At 36.3% G+C, this 26,287-nt stretch overlaps 1 protein-coding gene across 4 annotated transcripts in view; it reads left to right on the forward strand.

Moving 5' to 3' along the window:
- PRORP (protein only RNase P catalytic subunit) overlaps window positions 1–26,287 on the forward strand; it is a 48,286-nt gene that overhangs the window by 3,663 nt on the left and 18,336 nt on the right. For all 4 annotated transcript variants that reach the window (XM_087921902.1, XM_087921901.1, XM_087921903.1 and 1 more), the window contains exons 3-5: window positions 1,104–1,151; window positions 2,335–2,467; window positions 15,293–15,400. In XM_087921902.1, the coding sequence (XP_087778028.1) occupies window positions 1,104–1,151; window positions 2,335–2,467; window positions 15,293–15,400 (289 nt within the window). The remainder of the gene's footprint in view (window positions 1–1,103; window positions 1,152–2,334; window positions 2,468–15,292; window positions 15,401–26,287) is intronic.

Here is a 26,287-nt window from a genome sequence, read left to right on the forward strand (position 1 = left end):
AAGCAACAATTTTCTTGTTTGTTCAGCTTACTCAGTTGTAAATCATTTTATAAATCTTCATTTATAAATGGAACTTAACTACAAATAGGAAAACCATATTATGGCTTATATGGTAGATTGCTTATAGCATAGTGCGATATGTAAATCTAGTCAATGAGATAATTAAGCAGTCTTACTATTGAATCTCCACATCAAAAAATGTCATTGTCAAAGCTGCTATTTTTAAAGAAACTTAACACATTTACAAAAAATTGAATAGGGAAGTATAAGTTGTAATGCAACATTTTCTTTGAACGTAGTATATAACAATAGCACTTAGTCATATAGTCCTTAGTCACTTTATAGTGCCCTCTCTAAGCGGTTTACAGAGTTAGCATATTGTCCCCAACAATCTGGGTCCTCATTTTACCCACCTCGAAAGGATGGAAGATTGAGTCACCCATGAGCCTGGTGGGATTTGAACTGCCAAATTGCAGGCAGCCAATAATCAGCAGAAGTGGCCTGCAGTACAGCACTCTAACCACTGGGCCACCGAGGTGCTAGTATATATTAAATGATTACTGAAACAGGGAAATGCTGCAATATTTTATATTTAATTTTAATTGAATAGTTATTGCCAAGCTCTGTCAAAGCAGACAGAAACTTCCTGCAACTTCCAGAGAATCAATACAATTAGAACACTTCCTTTATTGTAATTCAGGAAATAACAGTCCCTGAGCCATGCAGATTCTAAGCCTTTATTTTCTTCGGATTCAGATCAACTGATTTTTCTACACTTGCTTATAAGAATTGCTAGTTTATATTCTCTGTGTCCCTGCTTGTGAATTGTTAGCTCCTAACAAAACCCTGTCAGCTAGATTGGAAGTAATACCCGTATACTCTTAAATAATGGGGTTTAGGTGTATGTAACTGCATAGATTTGCAGTTACACTTTAATTCTATATATGACTGGTGTAGCCTGTTAATTTTAAGAAAAAGCTTGTGTTTAAATATAAATCCAGTTCATTATTGATGCTTTCATTTGAATCTAATAGCAGGAAATGCTTCTTTTCCATGTGTTTAAATTATTGTAAATGGATTCTAATTTTTATCCATTTTAATAGTATTCCAGGGGAAAACTGGAAAGGAAATTTAACAAGCATGAATAACAGGTAAATATATTTCTTTAAAGTTCTGTCTCATGTTTAGCTTCAATTCTTCAAATAGAACAGAAAGAAAGATTTTCATGTTCCACTCAAGGGTTATATAATTCTAGGCTCTTTTTCTAATAATTTTGCAAAAGTATGTTAAAATTCATAGGAAATCTGCCTTAAGAGTGTAGTGCAGTGCAATGCCTGAATATCCTCTTTATTTATTCATATATTTCTTGTAGAAGCTCAAAACATGCTTATAGTTGCAGGAAGAATATCTGTGAGATAGGTTGGGATGAGAGATAGTACCTCACTGTTACCAGAGGAACTTCTGTGGCTGCGGGTATACATGAGGGTTTCCAAATATTAGAAAATCTGTAAAGATTTGTGTAGTTAAATGATTGATAGGATTGAGAATTTCCCCCATTCCCTGACCATAAAAATAAGATTGTTCCAGTAGAATCTGAGCTTCGTGCAGGCTCTTTAAATTACTCTGCTCTCTCTTAATTTGTCACAACCAAGAACAGATTAAAATATTTTTGTTTTTTTTTTTTGTGTTCTGACCAAAGTGTAAAATGTAGTTAAACTTAATTATGATAAATTGAAACAAGCCAGATCATGGATTTCTGAGTGACAGGTTTCAATAAATCCTAATTAATATTAAATACAGTTTAATACAGTTTGTCCTATTGCTACTTAGATTTCATGTCTTCTTGTGACTATGCTGGAAAAAAAGGAATGAAAGAGTGCATAAACTTTTGATTCATTTAGGTTTATGTTGAAATGACCTGTTTGAAGCTTTTTCACATAACTCTGAAAGTTTACTTAATATTTAATAAATATTTAAATATTTTTCTATCCAAATAATCAATCAAGCCTTGTAAATAAGCCATCAGAATATTACCAGATACTTGTTTTGCAAACCTGCCAGTAGCATAGTTAACTTCATTTCCGTGCTGTCTGCAAAAGAATTGTTTCAGAAACCAGCATGCTATAACAAAACTAACAAAAAATGGTTGCTAATTCAATAGACTGATTCAGTTGAGCTTGCATATGTAGATTTTTTGGACATCTTGTACTACCAGCCTAAAGGAAAACATAATGAGGCTTAAGTTATATAATAAGGAAAAATATATTTAAGATGCTAATATTTTATAAATAGATAATGAAATCATTTCATTATATGATTTTATTGTTACTGTAGTGGGCAGTGTCCATCTTGTGGTCACTTTTTGGAAGATATTAATCTGAGTGAAGAAGAATACATCAATGTCAAGGAAAAAATAAAAAGGGATGTGATTGAAGGCACTGATGTATTTCGAAATACATCTCCCCAGGTGAGTCTTAATTAAAGTTCTTTTTATATTGATTATATTTTTCTGTAACATTATAATATTGCACTACGTGGCACAGGGCCTGGTTGCCATAACATTTGCCTGGCCAATTCGATCCTGCAGGGTTGGTACATTCTCTATAGCAACACTTGCCTTCTGAATGTGAAGACTTGGCTAATCACCCAAGTCTTTAAAGTAAGAAAGAATGAGACCCTATGCATCATCATACATGCCACCTTTTACCTTTATCTGTTACATTGTATTGACTTTATTTTAATTTCTTTGAACGTTGTGAGCTGCCCAGGGTAGTTGAGAGTCGAGCGGTATGTAAGTTAAATAAATAATTGATTTTGCTGCTTTTATTAGTGACATGACATTTTTAAGATCTTTCTTTAAGTAGTTATAATCTAAGTCATATAATTGACTTGCTTACAGATGTGACAAGCCACACGCAAAGTGACTTTATAATTGTATATGCTTACAGAGACATCCAAAAATGATTTGCAAAGCAGCGGGGCAAGTCCAGAGAAGGACATGATTGCTTTTAAAGTACAAATACTTTTCAGCACATAAGTATCTCTGTCCTCAATAGTTTTCAGAGACAGAGATACTTATGTGCTGAAAAGTATTTTCAAAGGATCTATCTACACAGCCTACTATATTGCATGTATGGTAGGAGAGAAAAATGGCCACTAGATGGTGGTATTGTATCTTGGATCTGAGGTTTGTTTTGGCTTTGTTGTATCTTGTATATTAATAACAAGACCAGTGTCTGAAAGCTATCTCCCCATATTTTGCCTCCAAATATATATTTTGATTTTATTTAACTGCTAAGTAAGAGCATCTTACCAAGGAATTAATAAGGTATGTGGTTTGCAGATGTATGGAGGTAGTCATCAGTTTAAAATCACAAAAGACACCAGAAAATCTGCCACTAAGTAATGCGGTTGTTAAGTGTGGCACCACAGTTTTAACAACTTTTTTCATGTGGTTATTAAGCAAATAACTGTGGTTATTAAGTGAGTCATGTGACTGGGACTTGCAGTGTTCACTGCTGGCTTCCCCATTGACTTTGCTTATTGGAAGCTAGCTGGGAAGGTCACAAATGAAAGTCATGTGACTGCAGGACACTTTGATTGTTATAAATGTGCGATGGTTGCCAGGTACCCAAATCATGATTACATTACCACAGGGATGTTGTGAGGATTGTAAGTGTGAGGGCCAGCAGTCTCTTTTTTAAGTGCCATCGCAACTTCAAATGCTCACTAAATGAGTATTTCTAAGTGCTGATTTTTTTAAAAGAAGGATTTCTCTCCCTCCCTTTCTCTCTCTCTCTCTCTCTCTCTCTCTGTGTGTGTGTGTGTTTATATAAATATAAATAAATAAAATATTTGGATGCTGTGATATTAAAGGAACTGGCTGCGCTCTTTTCAGAGTTTGATGGCTGTGTCAATAGCTGCCCCTGGTCCCACTGCTGGGTATCCCAGTAGAAGGGTTGCCTATACATAGTGTAAAATCGTTTTGGGAAAGATAAAGAAAGGCATTTCTCAGTTTACAGATTGCTCACTGAATGTGAAAATCAGTACTTTTTGAACAGCTGATATCAAAACATTTTAATCGATGTAATAAACATGAATTGTATTGGTGCAAGGTATGGTGATTGCAAACTTGTCTTTAATGCAGGTTTAGAGAACTTTATGGGGAGGATAGATCTTTCCATTGATAGTGATTGCTAAGTTTCCATGTTTAAAAGTGCTTTTCATGTTTTGAGGCAGTAGTCAGCTATGAGGATGTTCTGTTAACTTTCTGATTCTGACCATTGCTGGAACTCATCTGCTGGATCATGTGAGTGGTTGATTTGACTCAGCAAAGTTGTTTTTCAGCCAGTAATGATAGCAAATGCTAATGGTTTGCTAAGTCGGTTAAGCAGCAACATTCAGGAATTGCTCAGGGTTGGAAATGTTTGGGTATTTTACACACAGCTGGTTTTTTTTCTGGAAGGAATTTATTGTGGGAACAGCTGAAACCATTGGTTTGATAATATCTTTTTTATTTGGATATGTGTAGGGTATTTAGGGAGATTCCATCTATGGCTAATAGTTTTTTCAATCAGTTAAGGAAAGGAAATCAGATATGTGTTACATCTTTTCAGCGAATGCTTTCCTTGATTTTTTTGTACAAAACATTTTAGTGTTTATTTGTTACTGACTCATCTAAAATTTTACATAGTTACATATACTGATTGGACAATTCTGTAGTGATATTTTTAGAAGTCTGCATGTTGCTAAGTTAATTTTTAATTAAGTAAACAATATTTGTTACTTTCAACTACTAAAAGCTAGAATATAGAACCTTTCTAATAGTTTGACACTACTAATTATTATGCTTACTAAAAATGTAGAAAGCGTCAAATTTGCAGAAATTTGTATGAGCCATTCATTGATAGCCCTTTATCTCAGTTGTAATGGTTACATGAAGACATAACATTTAAGAATAGAGGTTTCTACTGATTGTAGAAGATACTTTATGTTTCAAAATAACCAATGAAAATGTTACTGATGCTAACATTATTAAATTCAAAGACATTTCATCATTTTATGATTGAATAACAAGACAACAACACAAGAAAACCCCAAAGAGTGGGGGAAATGTTTAGTGACAAGGGTTAACAATATGTTTGTATTACCAAGGAGTGCAGGAAGCGGCAGTATACTAAGATGGCATGTAAGGGAGATTAGAGGGTTTTTTTATTCTCCAAGTTTTGTGGCGTATTTCTTTGTTTTTAACTCTGTCCAGGCTATTTTAGATTTTTGTTGTTGCTGTTATTCAGATTTTTGTCTTTCTTTTCCTCAAAATTTTCATCAGTTTCTAGCAGTTGTAAGAAACACTCTAGGTCAGGAGCTGCAAACATTGATTCAGATCGACATAAAGCTTTGACGCTTGGGACTTGCCCACTTCATTTAACTGCTCTTTTGTAGCTGTGGAGAGGCCAAACAGGCCAAAAGTTTTTATCTGCTAACCTGTTTTTATAGAGGTACTAAAAAATTATGCAACAGCATTAAAAGGACCTCCTGTTTTTTTAGCTAAAGAAAAATGTCATTTTTCTATCATGGTAGAAATAACTTTTGACCATTTGTAGGTTTTATTTATTTTATAATTGTGTAGACATCACAATGGAAGTGAGTCTCTATTTTTTGCTAACTATTAGAGTAATCTGCATTTGTGATCAGGCGGATATATACACATGCTATTTCCTATGAAGTCACAATGACTCAAAAAAAAGCACCTGCCATTCTTTATGGTTATGTTGAAAATTAGAGTGCAATTTGGTATAAATGAATTACTGGTGATACTCTTTGTTTTGCTGATGATTATGATATAAATGTTATTAAGATAAGTTTAATATAGAAATTAAATTTATGGCTTATAGATTTGTGAAGTGTAAATATTCAAAGAAAAAACGCAATACTTCTGTTCTGAAAGAACACTACTCATTCAGGTAATCCTTGCATTATGACCACAATTGGGATGAGGATAATATACTCCCAGTATGTTAGCTAAGTCACCACACCATGTTATGAGTAGTCATTGACTTTTGATGAATTGCTTAATTACAACTAAGTTACAATACCCACCCCTCAAAAAAGCTTCTTACAACCTGGTTTTGAAATTCTGACTGCCCCCCCCCCCACACACACATTGCACTTTAGGGTACTCAGCAACTGCCCCACATTTACAGCAGTCAAATGACTGCAGTTTATGACATTTTTGCCTGAAACTGGCGTTTACTTCCAGTTTCTGGCAAAACCCACCCTATAGCAAATAATGGGTTCACTTAACAACCACAACATTAACAATCTACATCTTTGGATTAAAGATGAGATAATTGGTCTAATGATCATGTAGAAAGCTAGTAACATCTGGATGATGGATGGAAGCAATGCAGGGGTGGGATTCTACCAGTTCTGTCCGGCTCGGTAGAACTGGTAGCTCTGAAGAGCAGCAGACATAGAACCGGTTCTATGTCTGCTGATGTTTTGGCCTACCCACCCGCCCGGGCTCTTACCTGACCTTTATTTCCTGCTTTTTCAACCTCAGCTGCCGTGTGAGGCACAGGTGCAGTTGAAAAAGCAGGAAAAAAGTGCTTTTTCAAATGCTGCTTCTCTGCACACACGCAGCACTGCTCAGCTGTCCAGGCAGCAAGCTGATGATGATTTACAGGCACGCCCGTGAAGGGAAGCACATCGTAAATCACCGAACCTCGTAAATCACTGAACCAGTAGTTAACCCTGTCAGATCCCACCCCTTGAAGCAGTGGTCCTGAATTTGCTTCCCTGTAGTATCATGGCCAGGTCTGTTGCTTTATGCAGAATTTCAGGTAATACAGAAAAAAAAAGAAGTAAAAAGTCATTTTTAATGCAAGAAAAGTTTCCTACAATAATCAATCTGCTTGTTACAGCTTTCAGTCCTGCAGAGAATTAGCATAATTTGAATTCTGTTTTGTCTGGTCACTTTGACTTATCCAGCCAAAGTGCAGAGGAAAGTGTAGAGTGAATCATTGATTTTATTCATAAATAAATTACACAAATTTGGAGCGGGAGGGATCTTCTGGCAACTGCAAGATTTGAAAAGTGATTAATTTTTCACTGTATCAGGTTTTAAATGTTACCAAGAATTATGCTACTGCTCAGAAGGAGAAAGATGCCTCCTCCAAGGACCGTCTTGATCAGTGCTTAAACTGGCAGCTGAACCTGCCTAAAGAGTTCAATAACCAGTATATTGCAACAGTACTGAAAAACTCCTGGTTTTTAGATACATTGTAATTTAGATTTTTGAACTGTGTGTAGAACAAATGCATAAACATTCAATACTGACTAAAGAATAACTTGTATGATTGCATGCATTTATGTATAGATGTGAGGGATGCCTAGTATACTAATGTCAAATTGCAAAGAAGAGCATAAATGTGAACAATTAGATTATAATGTAATTATAATACATTGAATTAATGTTCCTGTACAAGATAAGGTCCTGATAAGTGAACAAATATATGTCAACTGTGTTTGAGCTCCTTTGTAATCCTCCGATTATGTGTTTATGTTTAATTGTATTAGATGCAACATCCCACAATTTGCATATTATCAGGACACCTTGACTTGTGCTTCCATTTCCATCTGGAAAAAAGCCCAATTAGAGAGTTTGTGGAACTACTGGGAATGAATAGATGCAATTATTACATTTGAATTTGAAAAGTGGGTGCGTGCTGCTTTCCACCAATACTTACAAGGGGACTTTCCCAGAGAGATATAAGTATTTAACAAATGCAGCCATCTGTAAATAAGCCTAAGGGCTGATGGCCAATCAAGAGTCCCTGTGAGATAGGTCATTCAAAAATGCTTACAATGTAGATTCAGAAAATGTGGTAATATAAGAATCATCACCTCAATCTTCAACCTTTGTCTTCACTAGTCTTATGTATTAGAACAGTTAAGTAACTTTAGTCCTGCTTAAGATTTCCATGTATTGCTCATGAGGACACACCTATAGTTTCATTGTTCTGATTCATCCTGAATACAGCCTTTAGAATTCTTCAGTTCTTTCCAGCATTGTTTGAAATCCTATACCTGCCAGTGGGTGTAGGCATTACTGGGCTCTGTCTTTGTTACTTATAGCTGCTTGTTTGCTGCCTTACCTCAACTCTCTAAACTTTAATCTGGTACATAAATTAATTGGAGTTTACGTGTTTTTTTCCAGATAATTTTTATGATCCTTACCTCATTCTATGTTCTAATATAAGTTCTATTCTGGCACATGACCATATGCATGTGGCACATCTCTTCCATTACAGTTTCTTAATGTAAACTATTATACTAATATTTTCTTATTTAATGGATGAAAATCTGAGCTAATTAATCTCTATTTAGCACATCCATAGGTGTCATTTGTAAACTTCCTTTTGGCATAAAGATAGCTTGTACCATCTGCTTTTAGTAGATCTAGAGACTTTTTCTTCTGACTTCCACTGAGTCCTGTTGACAAAGAGTTTGAAGCTTGGGCCCTGAGACCTCATTGCTGACCTCGCCATATAGTGTCATCTTGCTATTATTGATATAGGTTCAAAATTCTATTGTATATCGGATACCACTGAATTTACTGCTCTAATTCACTCATCTCAATTACTACTTTTCTCATCACAGAGGAAATTTCTTTTAATAAGAATTATCACTTAGCAGGGATTTATTGGTGACAGAAGTGTAGTGACAATTCAGCAAATCATTAATTTGCTTCTTATTTCCCTTCTTTCCTCTCCCCTCATCATTTAATTGTTAAAATCAAACGTTATTTTAATGGAAAGTAATTACAATCTAAGTAATTTGAGTTTTTCTTAGGGAAAAAAACCTTTTTCTGAAAGTCTCTACCCTCCCCACCTTTTTCACTTGCATGTGATACCTTAGTACAAATGACCTTTTAATGTATTAATGTTAACTCACTAACTCGTAAATCTAATAATTTAAAAAAATAATAAAATTTATTTATGGATCCCGTTCATGCTGTCTGTAAGTGTACCTGTAGGTCTGAAGGCAGCTTGATTTTAGCAGTTATTTGGGGTGGGGGAAACAGAAAAAGTCCATTATAAGCTACCAAGGATATCTAGTTGGTTACTATGGAAAATGGGATATTAAATTGGGTTGCAAATAAAGGGATTGTGATGAGCTCCAATAGGCTGCTTTCAATAGAATGAATTTGCTTCAGTGTAAACAAGTGGTGCATATTGGCACAAAAAAATTGGAGCTGTCCATTAATGGGATCTAAGCTGGCACAGACTGATCAGGAAAATAGTCTGGAAGTCACGCTAGACAACCGAATTAAAATGTCAACTCAGTGGGCTGCTGCTGTAAAGAAGAAAAATGTGGTGTTTGGAATCATTATTAAGTGAATAGAAAAAAAAAACTGCCAGTATAATAATGTCTTTATACAAATTATGATGAGACCATGTTTAAAGCATTTGTTTAGTTCTCATACCTTAATAAAAAATTATATAATATTAAAAAGTCCAGAAAAGTGATTGATTGTTGGCTGCGGCAGCTCCCTTGTGGGGAAAACTACATTATCTTTAGGCTTTTCGGTTTAGAATAAGGGTTTATAGGTAGAAGATAATTATAATAGACTGTCAATGTAACACTGACACCTTATATCTGTAATGGCGAACCTATGGCACGTCATTTGTGTGAGCACGTGAGCCCCAGCCAAACTTAACTGCATTGTGCATGTGCATGCCTCCCATCTGATTTTCAGCCTGTTTGAGGCCATTTTTGCCCTCCCAGAGGCTCGAGAGAAACCTCTGCAGCCTTGGGAGGCTGAAAAACGGGCCTTCCAGAAATACTAGAAGTGCCAAAGTGGGCCCGTTTTCAGCCTCCCGAGGCTTCCCTTGACCCTCCAGGAGGGCAAAAACAGCCTCTCCCAGGCTCCAGAGGCCTTCTGAAGGCTGAAAATGGGCACTTCCAGTATTTCCGGAAGGCCCATTTTTCGGCCTCCCGAGGCTGCAGAGGCTTCCCTCAAGCCTCCAGGAGGGCGAAAACGGCCTCAAACAGCCCGAAAATCAGGTGTGAGGCATGCGCAGTGCAGGTAAGGGGGTGGGGTGGGGGTGTTGCACATGCATGCGCAAGGCGGAGCAGGGCGCATTGCATTGTGGGTGCCGGCGTGTGTTATTGGCACACCACAACAAAAAGGTTCGCCATCACTACCCTATAGTAAAACCCAACATCAAATTCAACCACAGAGTTCAAGAAAACATGACCATAACCCAGGTGGTCTCCTTCATCAATACTGATCTTGGTTCATTGAAAAAAACAATGCTATAAACCGTATGTATGTTATAATTCTTGGAGAGTGGGATGTAGATTTTGTGGAGCTTCTGCATAGATTTGTTAAACTATTGGTCCCCAACCTTTCCAGCTTGGTGGCCCAGCCCGGTGCAGGTGTGTGTGAGTGGCAGGCGCAGGTGCACACAGCGTGCAAGTGATGGGTGTGCATGTCTTCCACTTGCATAAATGGAGCTTTGTGCATCAGCGGAGAGTGCTTGTGAAGCTCTCCTTGTGCAAACTTTTGTGCTCATGCGCAAAGCTCCACTCCCACAAGGGGGGTTGCTTAAGCAGACAGTGCTTGTGCTCTGCTCAAAGCTCCACTCATATGAGCAGAGGGCGCTTGCAGGCGAAGCTCCATTTGCATGATTGGAGTTTCGTGAACACAAGCGCCCTCCGCTCTCACAAGTGGAGCTTCACGCATGTGCTTTTGCCCATCTCTCCAGCAGCCCGGTTTCAAATAGGCCACAGCCCAATAGTGGTCCACGGCCTGGGAGTTGGGCACTCCTGTGGACAACCTGCATATTGATTTTTCCAAACAAAGTAGGGAATGGATTATTACAAAGTTCTGGCTTTGTGAAGCTTGATGGATTTCATATGCAAAGATACAGCACAGGTCAGAATTTACCTCCGTTCTACCAGAACTAGTTAAGGAATCATACAGATTCGTTTGTCACTTTAGGAGGTCAGAAATCTACAAAATGTGAAAAACCTAACTGCAAGCTAATAAGTGCTCCAATGGTGAATCCAAAAATATTATTCAATCAGAGCCCTTTTAGATATGGTTGCTGCTGGAGTAACAAAACCCCTATTGTCTCCACTCTACAGAGAAATAAGACAATTGCTAGAATTCCCCTTGATATTTTCAGTATATGCTCAACCAATTTTTCCAGGCTACTTGCAAAAGAATTGGTATAGGAGAAATTTGCCTAGGAAAGAAATATGCAACTTGGTTTCATTTGTTTATTCTGACAAACCACAGTCATCAAATTGTATGCACTTTTTGAAAGTGTTATTAGTATTAGATTTATGTAAGGGTATTTTGCTCTGTTAGAATGTAAATAAAACATTACCCAGTTCTTTGTAAGAAAAGTACTTGTCATGCCACAAAAACTGATCAGGAGGTCTCTATCCATTCAGAGCAAATTGGTAGAAACAGTAATCCAGAAAAATAACTAAACTTGCAGAGAAAGGAAGGTTTTTGAAATAAAGTCATTTGTTGGCAAAGTTTCTCATCAAAGACACTTATGGTCAGGGATTGTTAACACGTTAAAAATATAGACTTGATTTAAATGCTTCTCCTTATCTCAAAAACCTCACAACACAGATCAGATTTTTTATTTTAATTGCAGTAATACTAACACAAACTCAAAAAAAGAAAAAAAAAGGCAAGGAAAGAAAAATTAAAGAAAAGAAAGAACGAGTAAATAAAAAGAAAATAAAGATATAAAGAAATGACTTCCAATCTTCATCACAAGCGCAAACTAATTTGGTAGTTCTTCACTCCTTATAATGTCACAAACCTATATCTCTGCTTCCTATATGCCATCCATGAGACATCAGTTTTTCAATCATGGTCTTTGCAAAAGATCTGCAAAAGGTTGCCAGTATTGATAAAAAAAAGTCTTATTTTAAACTTGATCAAATAAACCAATTTATATTTCTTCCTTTTACTTCTGAAAATCTTAATATTTAATTTGTTCAAATATTGTCATAGGATTCTTTTCAATTCTTGTTTGTCCCATCACAAAGGCTTATTTGAGACTTTAACAAGCCTTTTTTGTAAATTCAATAAAAAGACATTATCCATTCCCTGGGTTTATCCATTACCTTTCATCTTTAAAACTTTAACCAGCTTCTTTTATATATTCAGCGGAGTCCTTATCTGGGTTATTCTCTTGGCCTATCACTTGTATTTCCACTTTAAATGCCTTTTCTGTCTTGTAATCCATACTTTTTTATTCAGTATTTTTGGTTCTACTATTTCTGCATCAAGCAAGATTTGATACACATTTATCATTCCTTTATTAATCTCCTTTAGACATAGTCTATCCTTAGAAGCAGATTTTATTGCTAATATTGTGACTACTAATTTCTGCCCCCCTTTTTAAAGGTCTTCTTTAATATTTTAAACGTTATAATGTTTTGGATAATTTTGTAAATCCCAATCCTAATCAAAACCAAAAGTTCCTTAGTGACTTCCAATGGCGGCATTGTGAGTTATACATGTCTTCAGGAGAGTGGAAGCAACTACCCCATCAGAAACCAAAGAACCACTGAATAGAGGGGTTCTTTGAAATCTCACACGGATAGATAGATTCTTAAAGAACCATCTCATCCTGCCACCCTTTTTTTTTAAACGATTGCCATCTGGCAAACTGTACAGGATAATAAAAAGAAGGACAAATAAGTTGAGAAACAGCTTCTACCAGAAGGCAGTAACAATATTCTACTGTATAGTGCAATATTAATGCAATATCCGTGTCAGCTTTGGAAGCCATATTAGGCAAAAAGCTGACAATTGGGTTTTCAATTCAATTGCACAGAATTTGAAGGATGGGTGTTTGTGTTTTATTTTTATAATTATAATGTACACTGAAGATTGCATTTAATTTCGTTGTACGAAGTGCAATGACTATAAAGTAAACTCAACTAGAATTGGAGATTGCCCACACGTGCTCCGGATGCCTGCCTCTTCTCAGGAGCAGGTTTGAGAACTAGGAAATGGAAGGATCAACGTCAAACTCACTACCATGGCAGAGCCATTTAAAGGAATGGAAGCTCCTGTTGTCTCTAGCCACCTCAGATACTCTGGTTGTTTATCTCACCAACACTGAGATCTTTTCCTTTTCATTTTATACCGTCTAATTTTGAAGACATATTTCAGCTTGATGACAAAGATATCACTCTGGCTTTGTAATTAGTTCTATCTGAAAGCGCACGTGTTGTTTGGCGTATTTTTAGGAACGTGATTTTTCTGTAGACAAAATGTTTGTTTTGAGAAGACTGGCTCTTATATATGGGAAACCTGGATTGTGTGTTTGTTATGAGAATCTTTCCCTCTTCCCCTTACAATGCATCCTTGCCCATTCCAGGAACACCCATTTTTCTAGTTGGGAGAAAATTGGTTGCAATTCCATTCAGTTTTATTCCTATCAGGGATTTATTAGTAGCTAGATATTCCCAGGGTAAGAATATAAAAAATGTAAAAAGAATGTGAAAAATGTAAACAGGCAATCTCCAGTTAGCAAATAAGTATTGGAAAAGAAAGCCTTTATGCAGAGAGAAATGTGGGAAGAGAATGTGCTGGAGTTGAAGCTAAAATAACGACAAATTTGGAAGTCAAGCTTAGGGATTCAGTGGAAAATTTCTGAAATGAAGTTAGATCAAGATTTCTCATAAAAACTTAAAAGAGGAGATGTGAATAAAAAAACAAAACAAAATCAAATATATAAGATAGTAAATAAATGCAAAGGTTAAAAAAGGGAATTGTTAAACTCTGTTCTAAAAGCACTGGAATGCTTGCTACTTCAGAAGCTTTTTCAGGTTATTTCTACATATGTGTGTTTATGCACAGCTGCTGTAGAGATGACTCTAGTGGAAATGTGTGCACTTGCACTGAACCTTCCAGAAAATATAATTGCCTTAGTACTTTAAGGCGTGGTACTTCATAAAATACCTTGTGAATGTCTTGCAGAGTTTTAACAGTTTCTTGCAACTGTTTAATGCAAAATCTATGCCAGATAGTCCTGGGCATGACCATAATTGAACACAAAATTTATGTGGCTGAGTAAGACAGTTATTATGTGGGTTTTGCTTAATTTTATGACCTTTCTTGCCATGGTTGTTAAGTGAATCACTGCAGTCTTAAGTAATGTGGTTATTAAGTGAATCTGGCTTTCCCATTGACTTTGCCTGTCAGAAGGTTGCAAAAGGTGATAATATCATGTTGCCAAGCATTTTGGTCAGACGACTATGGGGATGCTGCAACAGTTGTGTGAAAAGCGGTCATAAGTCACTTTTTCCAGTGCCATTGTAACTTTGAATGGTCAGTAAATGAACTGTTGTAAACCTGTACTTTAAAATATTTGGACTTCCAGGATTCCCCTCAGCTAGCAAGTCTACTCAGGCTGGCTGGAGAATTCTGAAACTCCACACATCCTAAAATTCTCAAGGTTAAGAAACAGGATGGATACTAGGCATAGGCCCAAAATGCTAGACCCGATTTTTTTCTTCCATAATCATGGCCTGTAATTCTTCCTGCCTGTAAGCTGTATGAAGTTTCTTTCACCTTTTCTCCTGTGCGTTTGTTTGGACAATTGATTTTTCCTTCTATACTGCAGTGGTTCTTAAATTGTTGGACCCAATAACCCCTTTTCTCAGTCTTAAATAATGTCATTACCCCCACAAAAAACCCCGGACTCAAATTGTTTTACACAAACCTCTGGGCAGTGGCAGAACCAAATTGAATCTTTGACTAACAATCAATTACAAATTGCTCCATTACCTCCAGGATATGCCTAAATTAAAAACCATGGCTATAGAAGAAGAGACTATACCTTGGCTGCCCTAGCTGCCCATAACAGTAAAACCTGATTCCATAAATTTAATTAGAAGTGAATCAATTGATGGCATATTCTAACTAGCTTGTATATCAGTATCAACATTTTTCTTTATTTTTTTAAAAAAACCAAAATTGCATGTTATATTAGTGATAATTCTACCCTAAATATTTGTGACAAACATTTATTGTTTTTGTAAGTTACATTTTGTACAACTTGTATATGGAAAATATTTCATGTGTCAATCATATTTCTAATTTGGGAATATTTATTTATTTATTGAATGTATGTGCTACCCATCTTGTCTAGAGGCTATTCTACATAATTCTATTATAGGAGATTACTATACAATATATTATTATAAGATATATTATTTTTATTTACCTTATAAACTCTGGTTTTAGGAATTAGAAAGTTTTCAAAGATTTATGAATGAACATCCCCCTTTTGATGTTGTGATTGATGGCCTCAATGTTGCCAAGACAACCCTTCGGAATCCTTCATCTAAAACTGTAAGTACTATTTGTTTTAAGAAATTGTGTGTGTTGTTTTAAATATCTACATCTACACTTCATTGCTTAAAGTAGAAATTAAGTAGAGAAAAGAGAAACTCTTTTAGGAGGATATATTTTTCCCCAAACCAGGGAATAGTTTTTTTCCTCATAACATGCTTGGGAACTTATAATAATGGCTGGTATTTTATGCTCAGTTTTGTGTGTGTGCGCGTGTGTGTGTAAAAAGAAGGAGCACAAAAATGAATACATCACTCTCGTCCTGGTTCTGTCAAATGTTATCAGCAAGCATGACTCAATAATCTCTCAATAATGTACTAACCCTGGTCTGAAATCTAACTGAAACAGGTCTAGATAATATACTTCCTCCAAGTCCCTATGCAACTGCTGTCTAACTTTTTTCTCAGTAACCTTCCCCATAAAGGGAAAGTTAGATATGGGACAATAACTGTCCAGAATGGAAGGGTTCAATGATAATCTCTTGAGAAAGAGGCACATTACTGGCTGCTTCACAGATGGAGAGAAAATGCCTTCTCTTCGAGTTGCTGACACTATTACAAGGATCTAACCACAAGCTATCTTGACAATCCAGGAGAGACCTGGATCTCACACAGTTCAGAGGACCAGCTCCTCAGGACTCAGAGAATCAAGCTCCTCCAGATAACATCAATAACACCAAGCAATTCATCTGGACCTACCCAATTGGAGCCCAACTGATAGAATATGAGCAGTTTTGTCCACCAGATAGCATGAATACTCACAACGGCCTTTTAGATGTCCCTGGGATCTGTCCCCTCCCAGCAAAGTATGGTTCACCTTAAATAGGGTTGCTGGTGAAAACAGTGTGGCAAAATTTTGTATCTTATGGCTATAATCAGGCCCAAATATGGACTTTTGTGTCGAGTCTGATTCCCTGTTTATCTTCCTCCAGTGTCACACTAAGTATCTTTTCTTGCAATTCATCTTGCTGATACTAGAGTTTGAGACCAGATTGAGAGATAAAGAAATGAATGCCTGACCTAGATTTATTAAAAAAGGAGTAATCATAAATGCAACTTTTGTACTAAACCTTTTATATTTCCTATCTACTATAGTTTAATAACAGTAAAGACTGGATAGGAGAGTGTTCTCATTGGCTTGATATAGTGTTCTACTATCCATGGCTCTAGACAGGAGATTTAATAACATTCCCTCCAATTTGCCTTTGCCCCTGCTGGGTGATAACAGTTTAGACACTCATATATGTGCTGTTATACTGTCCTGCATGTTGGGGTGTGATATAAATATAATAAGCAAATATTCTTTTTCTAATTAGGGCATTATGCATCTCCACATATGCTGTATATGCTGCTCTGATAAACAGTTTCAGAGTTAAATTCATTTTTTAAAAATGTAGAAAAATATACCAAGACGCTATTGCCATATTTCTCAAGAGAACATTCAAATCCTAATATGTAGGCCTTTAATGAGAAATGGACTGTCTAAGCCAGGGGTCCCCAAACTTGGCAACTTTAAGACCTTTAAGATTTCTGGGAGTTGAAGTCCACAAGTCTTAAAGTTGCCAAGTTTGGGGACCTCTGGTCTAAGCAACAGTTCTGTTAACAAGGTGAGTAAAGCTGCAATGTGAAAGGAATATTGGCTGAAAACTTTATAACACCCTCACAGGGGAGACAAATGTGCTGGAATTGAGACTTCTTACTCTTAAGACTGCTTTTCTTTCATGTTTTGTATTACTCTGAATGCAGTTGTTTCCCCCATCTTTCTTTTTTTCTTTTTCATTGGGTACTCTAAAATAAAAGTAAAAGCTATTCACTTTTATCTCACTAGCTCACATGAACAGCTAGTCTTTTGTTCATCTATTTTACACTTAATTTTTTTGGTTCTAAACATTTTAATAGCCTGTTGTTCAACATCTTCAAAGCAGTTTGCAAGTAATACTTTATGATAAATAATAAATATGAATAAACATTATGATAAATAATGTTTTTAGAAAGAAAAATCCAACAATTTCAGAGATTCCTTCCTTGAGACAGCTGGTAGTGACTCTTCGTGGTGCAGAAGAAAAAAATCTAGCTAAATAGCTTTCTGGGTATTATTACACTGGACTGTAAGGTAGTGGCTCTTTCAGGATTGGGAGTTTCAAGCATTAAAGGAAGTTTTGAATTGATCTTTACTTGCTTTTTCCTCTTGCTGTTCAGATAGACTTTTGTAGTGATTGGTCCTGGCCTTGTTTAGTCTGGTAAGGTCAAATCTCCCTACAATTTGAGTTCATGTCCATCTAATTTCTTGATGATGATTCCAGAATTGGGGGATGTGTGTGATCCATTAAGCTATTTATTATGTGATTATATTTACACCATATATTATACATACACACACATACACAAAGATAGATAGATAGATAGATAGATAGATAGATAGATAGATAGATAGATAGATAGATACCCAATTTAGTCTAGAGCCCTGATATTCCTTGGAAGTCTTCCATCCAGGTACTAATGAGAATGATACTGTTTATTTCTGAGACTGGACAAGGTTTTAGCCAGATGTTGCCACCTTGTGAGACTTAAATTTAGTAGCATATTATTTAAAATCATCATCATGACTGAATTAAAGAAATCTGTGTTTCCTGTTGCTGATTCCTCTCCTGCCTCTATTGCATCTGTTTTGACTCACTGCTAATTGATGTTATCCTGATTTTGCAAACCCAGCATTAAATAAAGTGGTTGGTTGATTCCTCTGGCTTTGCTCTCCTCCTCCTGCTCATGACCAGCAGTTGGGAAAACATCCGGCAATCATGATGCTGCAGCAGGAATGGGGCAGGTCCAGCTGTAGAACTCTCCATGTTTAGGCTTCCTCCTGTTTCCTTTCTCCTACAGTTCCCATTGTATCACAGAGTGAACCCACCTCTTCCCCCGAAAAAAAGAGAATACAACACACAAAATAGATTGAAGGTGCAAAAGCATTCTTAGCTTGAGATTCCTCCATTCTGTTACATCAATGTGAGGGGAATGGGTTACTGTTTCATATTTTCAAACTTCTAAACCAATAAAGGCCATAAATGAAACCAATTGTCATACTGCTGATTAAGCAGTGTAATCCTTTTGTGCAATTCCGAGAATTTATCAGCATTGTGTTGTTACATCCAGTTTTTTAGGGAAACAACAGCAGAATGATGACTGATAGGCTGATCAGGGAGCAAAGGGGAGGAAGCATGAGCCTATCAATCTGACATGGTCAGTAATTTTGTTCTGCTCTTTGAATCAAACCCACTATGGGTTAACCTGACTAAAAATAACAAATTTTACCAATCTTGCAATTTTATTCATGCTTTATGGGAAAACACTACATTAACACTGGTATAGCTAAGGATGGCTCGAGGCTATCTTACACATAGGTTCAGGATGTGATTGAAACTTCATATGGGAATACGAGAGGAAAATAATGTTGCCAGATCATATTTGTACCCATTGCAAAGAGGAAACATCGGGCCAGTGTGGCTTCAGCTCAGTCTACCCAGTGCAAAGAGGAAACATGCCAGCAGTTTGGGCAGTAGTGTCAAGCTGGCCATATCCACCCAGATGGCCACACCCACCCGGTCTGCCACTCCCTGTGGCTGGCGTCAAGCCAGCCATGCCCACCCAGTGTCACAAGGTCAATTACAGCTCTGATGCAGCCCTCAATGAAATTAAGTTTGACACCCCTGCTCTATAGATTTTAAATTCTGAATCAGACAAATACATGGTCCTTTAGTTCTGTGTACTGCCTGTCTTCAAAAGACCAATTTAGCTGTGTCATGTCACTGTTTTCCTGCTCATAGCAGAATCTTAAGCAAGTTACTGAATTGGTACCTAGGTCTTGGATTCTATCTAATTCCACAAGAAATATTATTTTGGATTTGTAGGGTTCTTTTGAGCTTATATAGAAATGGCTTGGGTAAACTGCCATGTTGTTGGAAGTGCAGTGAGATTAATACATCATTAATTTCACATGCTTGAACGATCTGTTATAATTGTTTCTTTTTGGAAGGAAGATGTTATATGCATTAAATCAGTTGTGACATGAGATATTCTCAAAGTTTCATATTTTTTGAAGTATATTCCTGTTGGATGGACAATAAAAATGGATTTTCTGGCCTACTGATAATTAAAAGGCTTTATTTTCAACACTGGAAGGCTAAATGGATGGCTCCAATGATGGGTCCATGATATAAATTAGCTATGGATGATGGTAATGAAATTTCCCAAAATGAAAACATTATTGAAATGCTTATGTAGAGGTTTTGAATATGTACACATATCCATGAGTGTATGTTTACATGCTTTTGCCTTTTTTTCTTAATAACTTCATCTATTTTTTCTTTCTTTTTGGTATGCAATTAATAAAAGCAATTTACAAAATTTACAAAATTAAATACCTTCGGGGGGAACAAGATTTTTTACTGAGCCTAATGAAACTCCTGCCAATGTAGCAGTAGCTTATTGAGAAAAGGAGATTAAAGAAAAGAAGGCATTTATTCTCCCCCCCACCCCCCGGCTTGGATAAACTTAAATGCCTTCCTTGTGGTTTCACAGACTGGTAGTCAAGGAAAATGGCAGCTCTCTGTTGGGGAGCAAAAGATAGGGCAAACTGGAAAAATACATTTCGTCACTCTGTTCTGCTGCTGGCACAGGTGGCTTTTGAAGTAGAGAGAATGTGTTTGAGGTACAAAGAACACATGAGGTTTTTAAGAAGAGATTGGATGCTCATTTGTCTGAAATGGTGTAGGGTTTGCTGCCTGAGCAGAGGCTTGGTCTAGAAGACTTATAAAGTGTCTTCCAACTGTGTTATTCTGTTCTGTTGTTCTGTTAAGTGAGCAGAGGGGAATAGAAATTTCTGTCCTTCAGTTTCTTGTTCCCTTCTTAGAAGGGCTCCGATACCAGGAATGAGTTTAGCTGCAAGAAAAGGGACAGGCAGAAGCTGCAGAGCCTTGGGTCTATGTCAGGGGTGTCAAACTCGCGGCATCATGTCACGTGATGTATCACGGCTTTTTTTTCCTCCGCTAAAACTGGGAGGGTGTGGCCAGTGTGTGATACATCTGGCCCGCGGGCCACAAGTTTGACACCCTTTGTCTATGTGATAAAAACAGAATGCACTAATATGAAGAGGGATAGCTAACACAGAGTGCCAGTTTGGGAGAACTTATCCACTCATTTTCAGAAGTTTTCATAAAGAACACTTTTATATAAGGAAGCAGATACTCTTCTGCACCTTTTTGCAATATTGGAAAGACTCTGCTAAATTCTTAGAAAAGAACAAACTCAATTGCTCAATGTTTAGTTGGCTGCTACAGCAACCAAACTGTGTTCTCACTTGTACAGAGCAAGTTTCTTCCTGGTTGGATCAGGGAATTTTAAAAAATGACTCATGCGCTGCAAAAAAAAAAAAAAGTCTCTATTTCTTTTCCTTCTCAGATGAGGCATTTTCTTCTACATCTTTTGCAAATTAATCTTTAGCTCAGCAAGTTGGGAATTTCCTTCTATTTTCTATCATTCCATAATCCTGCAGCAGCCTTTCATTACTAACAATAAAACTGAAAGGATTTTCTCCAAAAATCCTGGAAGGATTTTAGGAGAAAAAAAATTAAGTTTGAATGAGGATATAGAGCAGGGGTGTCAAACTTGTGGCCCGCGGGTCAGGTGCGTCACATGCTGTCCCCACCCTTGCCCAATTTAGCGAAGGGGGGAAAAGTCCCGATGCATCACATGATGCCGCCGTGACGATGCGAGTTTGGCACCCCTGACATGGAGGAAAGAAAGTGGATTTTGATAAATAGGGATAGGTATCATTTGTGGCCAGGAAGCACATTTGGATTTTTTTTTTTCCCATAATGGGCATAGCCAGTCATAAAATATCCAGTTCAAAGAAAAGCTTCCTGTCCAGGGTGCTGTTTTCCATCCCAGTGGGACCTTTGTGGGGCCAAAGGTATTCCTGCAAATAAATGTGGTAGACAGTGCTGGCTATGGAGATTCTCAGTCATCCACGTCATGGTGAGCCCAATGGTGCTTTTTGAAAAAGCACTTGAGGGTAGACAGTGCTGTTGCTTTGCAGCATGACAGCTTTATATTTACGTTTTTAATTAAAATAATATTTTAAGATAAATTTCTGGGCAAAGTTTGATTTTGTGTTGATTTTGCATTCTTGAATTGTCTTTAATTCAAGGAGAAAATAATCTGTAAATTTGAAAAGCCTTTAATTATTTCTGAAAATTAATAGAAAACAGTGATGTTTATAGAGAACGGCCATAGTTTTATTTAATAAATATAAGCCTTGTCTTCACTTCTTGGGGAAAATTCCAGATGTATGTAGCTCTGGATAAACTGTATAGATTTGATACTGAGCACAAACTTTGTATGAAGCTTCTATCTTGTCCAGAGTATATAATGGTGCCTTAGTGTAAATAATTATTTAATATGGATTGCTTATTTGTGTTAGCTTTTTTTGGTGTAATATCAAGTATTTAGGGCCAGAAGTCTCTTTCAAATTGGAGTTTGTTTTCTTTCACATTAGCAGTTCTATATGACTGGAAGCATCATTATAGTATTTATGAATTGAAAATACTCAGAAATTGTCTTTGTTATTGTCATTAGAGCAGTTGTAGAACCAATGTTCCCATAGCAACCTGTTACCTTGTGTTTTAAAGAGAGCTTTAAAGATAAAACCAGGAAATAAGTTGAGAAATGTGGTTTCTCAAATGTGGTTATAACTCAACTTTGAAAATGTTGATGGATATCATTTTAGTCTAGTTTGCTACTCATGCATTGGACACATTAATTGAGTAGCCTTTATATGTTCAGTAGGTGGCGGCATTTTAGAAAAGATGAGTTGGTCTGTACTAGGAAATCTCAGGACTGTGGATTAAAAAACTGAAAAAAGGGTAGAGTAAATCACTTCTGCATTGATGCTAAGAAAACCATATAGAAGTACCCATGTAGACACCAAAAGTCATTACGTATAGTCCTCAGATTACAATGGCAATTGGGAGCAGGATTGCCATTACTAAGTGATCCAAGTTTAAAGTGCAACATCACATGACCACATCACTTAGCGACAATAATTCTGGCAATAAAGCTTTTGAATTCAGATATATTTGGAAGACTTTCCTCATTTTTCCATACCTGTTTCCATCCTCTGTGTTGTAACATTGATTCATTAACTTATCTGAAACTCTTCATTAAGTTTCTTGCTAAAATTTCTGTCTTTCTTGGCCATGGCTTCACTTCTCTTGGCAATTTCTAGTTTGTTCTGATATCCAGTTTGTTTTCTTCTCTTTCTTGTGCTCAAGAATGATTAGTCTTAAATCAGATATGAAAAAGTATTCAATTACTATATTTATTTGAAAGGAGGAGTAATTGTTTCCCCAATAATTTACCTTTAGAATAGAAGGATCAATAGATTTGCTGAAAATATGGAGCAAAACCTTTTTTTGCTAATCTTTCCTTTAAGGTCAGGAGTCATATGCGGAGTCATGTTCTTTCTGAGGAGCTATGGCAGTACTCAAGTAATCTGATTTTTTACTTGCAATATTTATTTAGACTGGTATTCTTTGAGATGGAAAGGTTACTGAGTTCATTCAGCATATCTACATTCTTTTATATTTAAGCAATACTCTCTTCTTAACATTCACACATTTCATCAACATCCTCCTACTTCCTTCCCTTTGGTTTCTAGCCGTAAAATGTCACATAGTTGATGTTTCTAGCCGTAAAATGTCACATAGTTGATTGCTGCAAGACTTTCTAACTAGTTAAATCTTCCACTGGAAATGTTGTAGATAATTCACTATTCCTCATCTTTTTCTGCTCTGTGTGGTGATTCACACCTCATCATGTACTTCAGATGCTTTACTGAAATGCAGATTGGTTGCATTTTTTTGGTATTCAGAAACTTAATTGTGATTTTGTCCTTGCACAAAGCCGATCTACATATGTTGGCATTTCTTCCTCTTATGTTCCTGGTGACTGCAATTTTTCTGAACACTAGAGAGTAAGATGCAGAGTATTTTATGAGGTATTTCAGGAAATTCTGTATGTAATTATAAATGTTTTCCAATAGTGCAAAACCGGCCTAGTGAATACAGCTTGCTATTTTTAGTCATCTGTGGAATAAACTAGTAGTGTTATAAGATACAATTTATTGTACAGCTTCAGAGTAAAATAAACTAGTTTTATGTTGGAATATACAGTATTTAATAGATATTTGTATTTTAAATATAATAATTACATAAATTACATATGCAAATATAATTACATAAATTACAGTACACACATAAAGTTATATGAGGATTGAGCTGCATCCAGATATGGAATTTATTTGGCCCTAATTCTGAAATGCAGTGGATAAGGGAAGATTGGTTAATATTCATAAAATACAGATAATTCTCAACCTATGACTATTTGACATTATGACAGTGCTAAAGGAAGGGGTTTATGTCCTATGCCAGAAGTTCTGATTAGCACTCCATCTGTCATGTGATGAAAATTTTGTCACTTGATGGTGCATCTACCCTGATACAACCAACAGCAGGGGCACTATAACTCTCCCCCACCTGCTTATATCTCCTCCCAAAAAAACTTTGGATTTTTTTCAAGCTTACTGCAAGCCTCCTAGAAGCACAATATGTTTAATACTTTGCATTTCAGCACCAAAGTCACAACACGAGGAATCTTTCCATCCCCACTGATAAAGGGCAGAGACAAAGAATGGAAATGATACAAAACAGGTTTTAAAACAGAATCAGGAGTTTTGGAGTTGTATATAAAACCATGAGAACTATACTTTAGAAAATGCAAATGGGAAGTATATTTTCTCATTTGGTTTAGTACTTAAACTGGAGAACATCTGATGAAATTTATGCAGGTTTAAAATGAGGAAAGGAAATTTCATTTTTCCCTTAGACAAAGCAAATGATCCAAGTCAAGTCTGACTATTGGAAAATTAATCTGATTATACTAATGTATGGTATTAAGAAAAGCTGAGTTTTGCTCAGAAGGATTTATATAAGAAAAATCTAGTATTAGGCTGTAATCCTGTAATGTACTAATTTTGGGGAGACTGAACCTCATGGAACCCAGTAGATTAAAATTCAGGTACAAGCACAAATCGTGGTTGTTACTGTACTAATTTCCTTTCATTTCAAAGGTTTTTTGGGACGGGGGTGCCTTCAAGTCAGTCTTCACTTCTAATGACATATGTCCTTGCAGTTTTCATAGCAAGATTTCAGAAGTGCTTTGCCATTGCCTGTCTGCTTCTGAACGCTGAGAGAGAGGGAGTGATTGGCCCAACGTCTCCCAGTTGGCTTTGGACCTAAAGTGGGACTAGAACTCATGGTCTCTTAGTTTCCAAACTTAGCAATTAATTCATTATCTAAGTATCAAAGGTACTGCTAAAACTTGTTTTCCCCCACCTAAGCTTGACACCTATGTATAAAATTTGACCTAAAAAGATAGAATTTGTAGTTGTATATTATTGTATATGGGTATACTGTACAATCATGTTTGTAAAAACAAAGAGTAGATGAGAAGTCAACCTGATTCCTTTCTACTTGGATAATAAACCTTTTCCTTATTTTTTTCTTTTGTGACAAGACATCCTTCTCTGAAGACTGAGATAAGACTAAAATTTCCCAACAATTGAAGGACAGTTTGTTTGGCATCTGGTGAAACTCTGGACAATAGAGGCAGCCCAAATGCTTGGTAGGATTGCTCCTGAGCAGTCTCTCCCCTTTAGCAGATCCCAAGGGATCCCTTGGTTTACCGTGGAACTCTGAGAAATGTACTAGATAAAAAGACCCTGGGAGCAAAAGAAACAAACATGACCCACATGTAAACACTGAAATATGAGCTTATTGTATGGTATAACAGTGAGGAAACAAAATTATTGTTTTATACTGTTGCATCTGTAAAATGCCAGCCAACTCCACTATTTTTAGAGTTGCTGAAATCAGAGAGACTTTATTAAGAAATTTTTGGGTTCCAATTGCTGCTTTTTTCAATTTTAAATGGGGAGGGGTTTGGCAATATTGCTGATTTGGCCACTATTTATATATTCTGATAACTTCATGATTGTGGAACATTAGACCAAACATTTAATAAACTAAATGGGAAATTCCTTGAACTCAGTTGGAGTTCTTCAGAATAAATATGCATTCGCTAATTTCAATTTCCTTCAAGTTCAGTGAGTTTTGCCCATTCAGTTACATTTTGTACATGATTCTGACTAGATGTGTAGCATTATGAGTATGGGCAACTTAATTTTTCCTAGACTCACCAATGAACTGGATTGTTTCAATTTTCCATAGTTTGTGGATAATGTCACCTGCCAAATGTAATTTTCAATAAGATCAAATGTTTGCTTTAAGGCATTCTGATGGTGAAATGTTCCCAATTAATGTAATAATTGTTACTTTCATCTTGTGATTTCATTACAGCTGTAAAATGGGCATCTGAGGATGTAGCTAAAAGGAGTATGTCCCTGTTGTCACAAATCTCTACTGCTCTTAATTCCATTAGTAGCTAGTTTATTTGCTTGTGTGTTATGTTTAAAAGTATTTAATAGTAACAGTAATAGTTAATAATTAACAGTTTAGCATATAGAAAGAACTTTAACACTTATTTTATTTTTGGTTTGTAGTTTGATTTTACATTGTATATTGAACAAAATATTTTGGTTCTAATTAACAGTATTTATGTTATACTTGTAACGTTTTGTGCAAAATTATTTAAATACTGGTTTCTGACCGTCTGTAAAGCACATAAAATTTAAGCCTTGGACCCTGATCAAGAAAAGTTAATTGAATCCTCTGAGGATAGTCTGCAGGGGAGAAAACAAAACTTAATGGCCCATATT

This window comes from Pseudonaja textilis, chromosome 1 (genome assembly GCF_049901715.1).
Source record: "Pseudonaja textilis isolate UNSWEBS1 chromosome 1, rPseTex1.2, whole genome shotgun sequence".
In the NCBI taxonomy this organism is placed as follows: domain Eukaryota; kingdom Metazoa; phylum Chordata; class Lepidosauria; order Squamata; family Elapidae; genus Pseudonaja; species Pseudonaja textilis.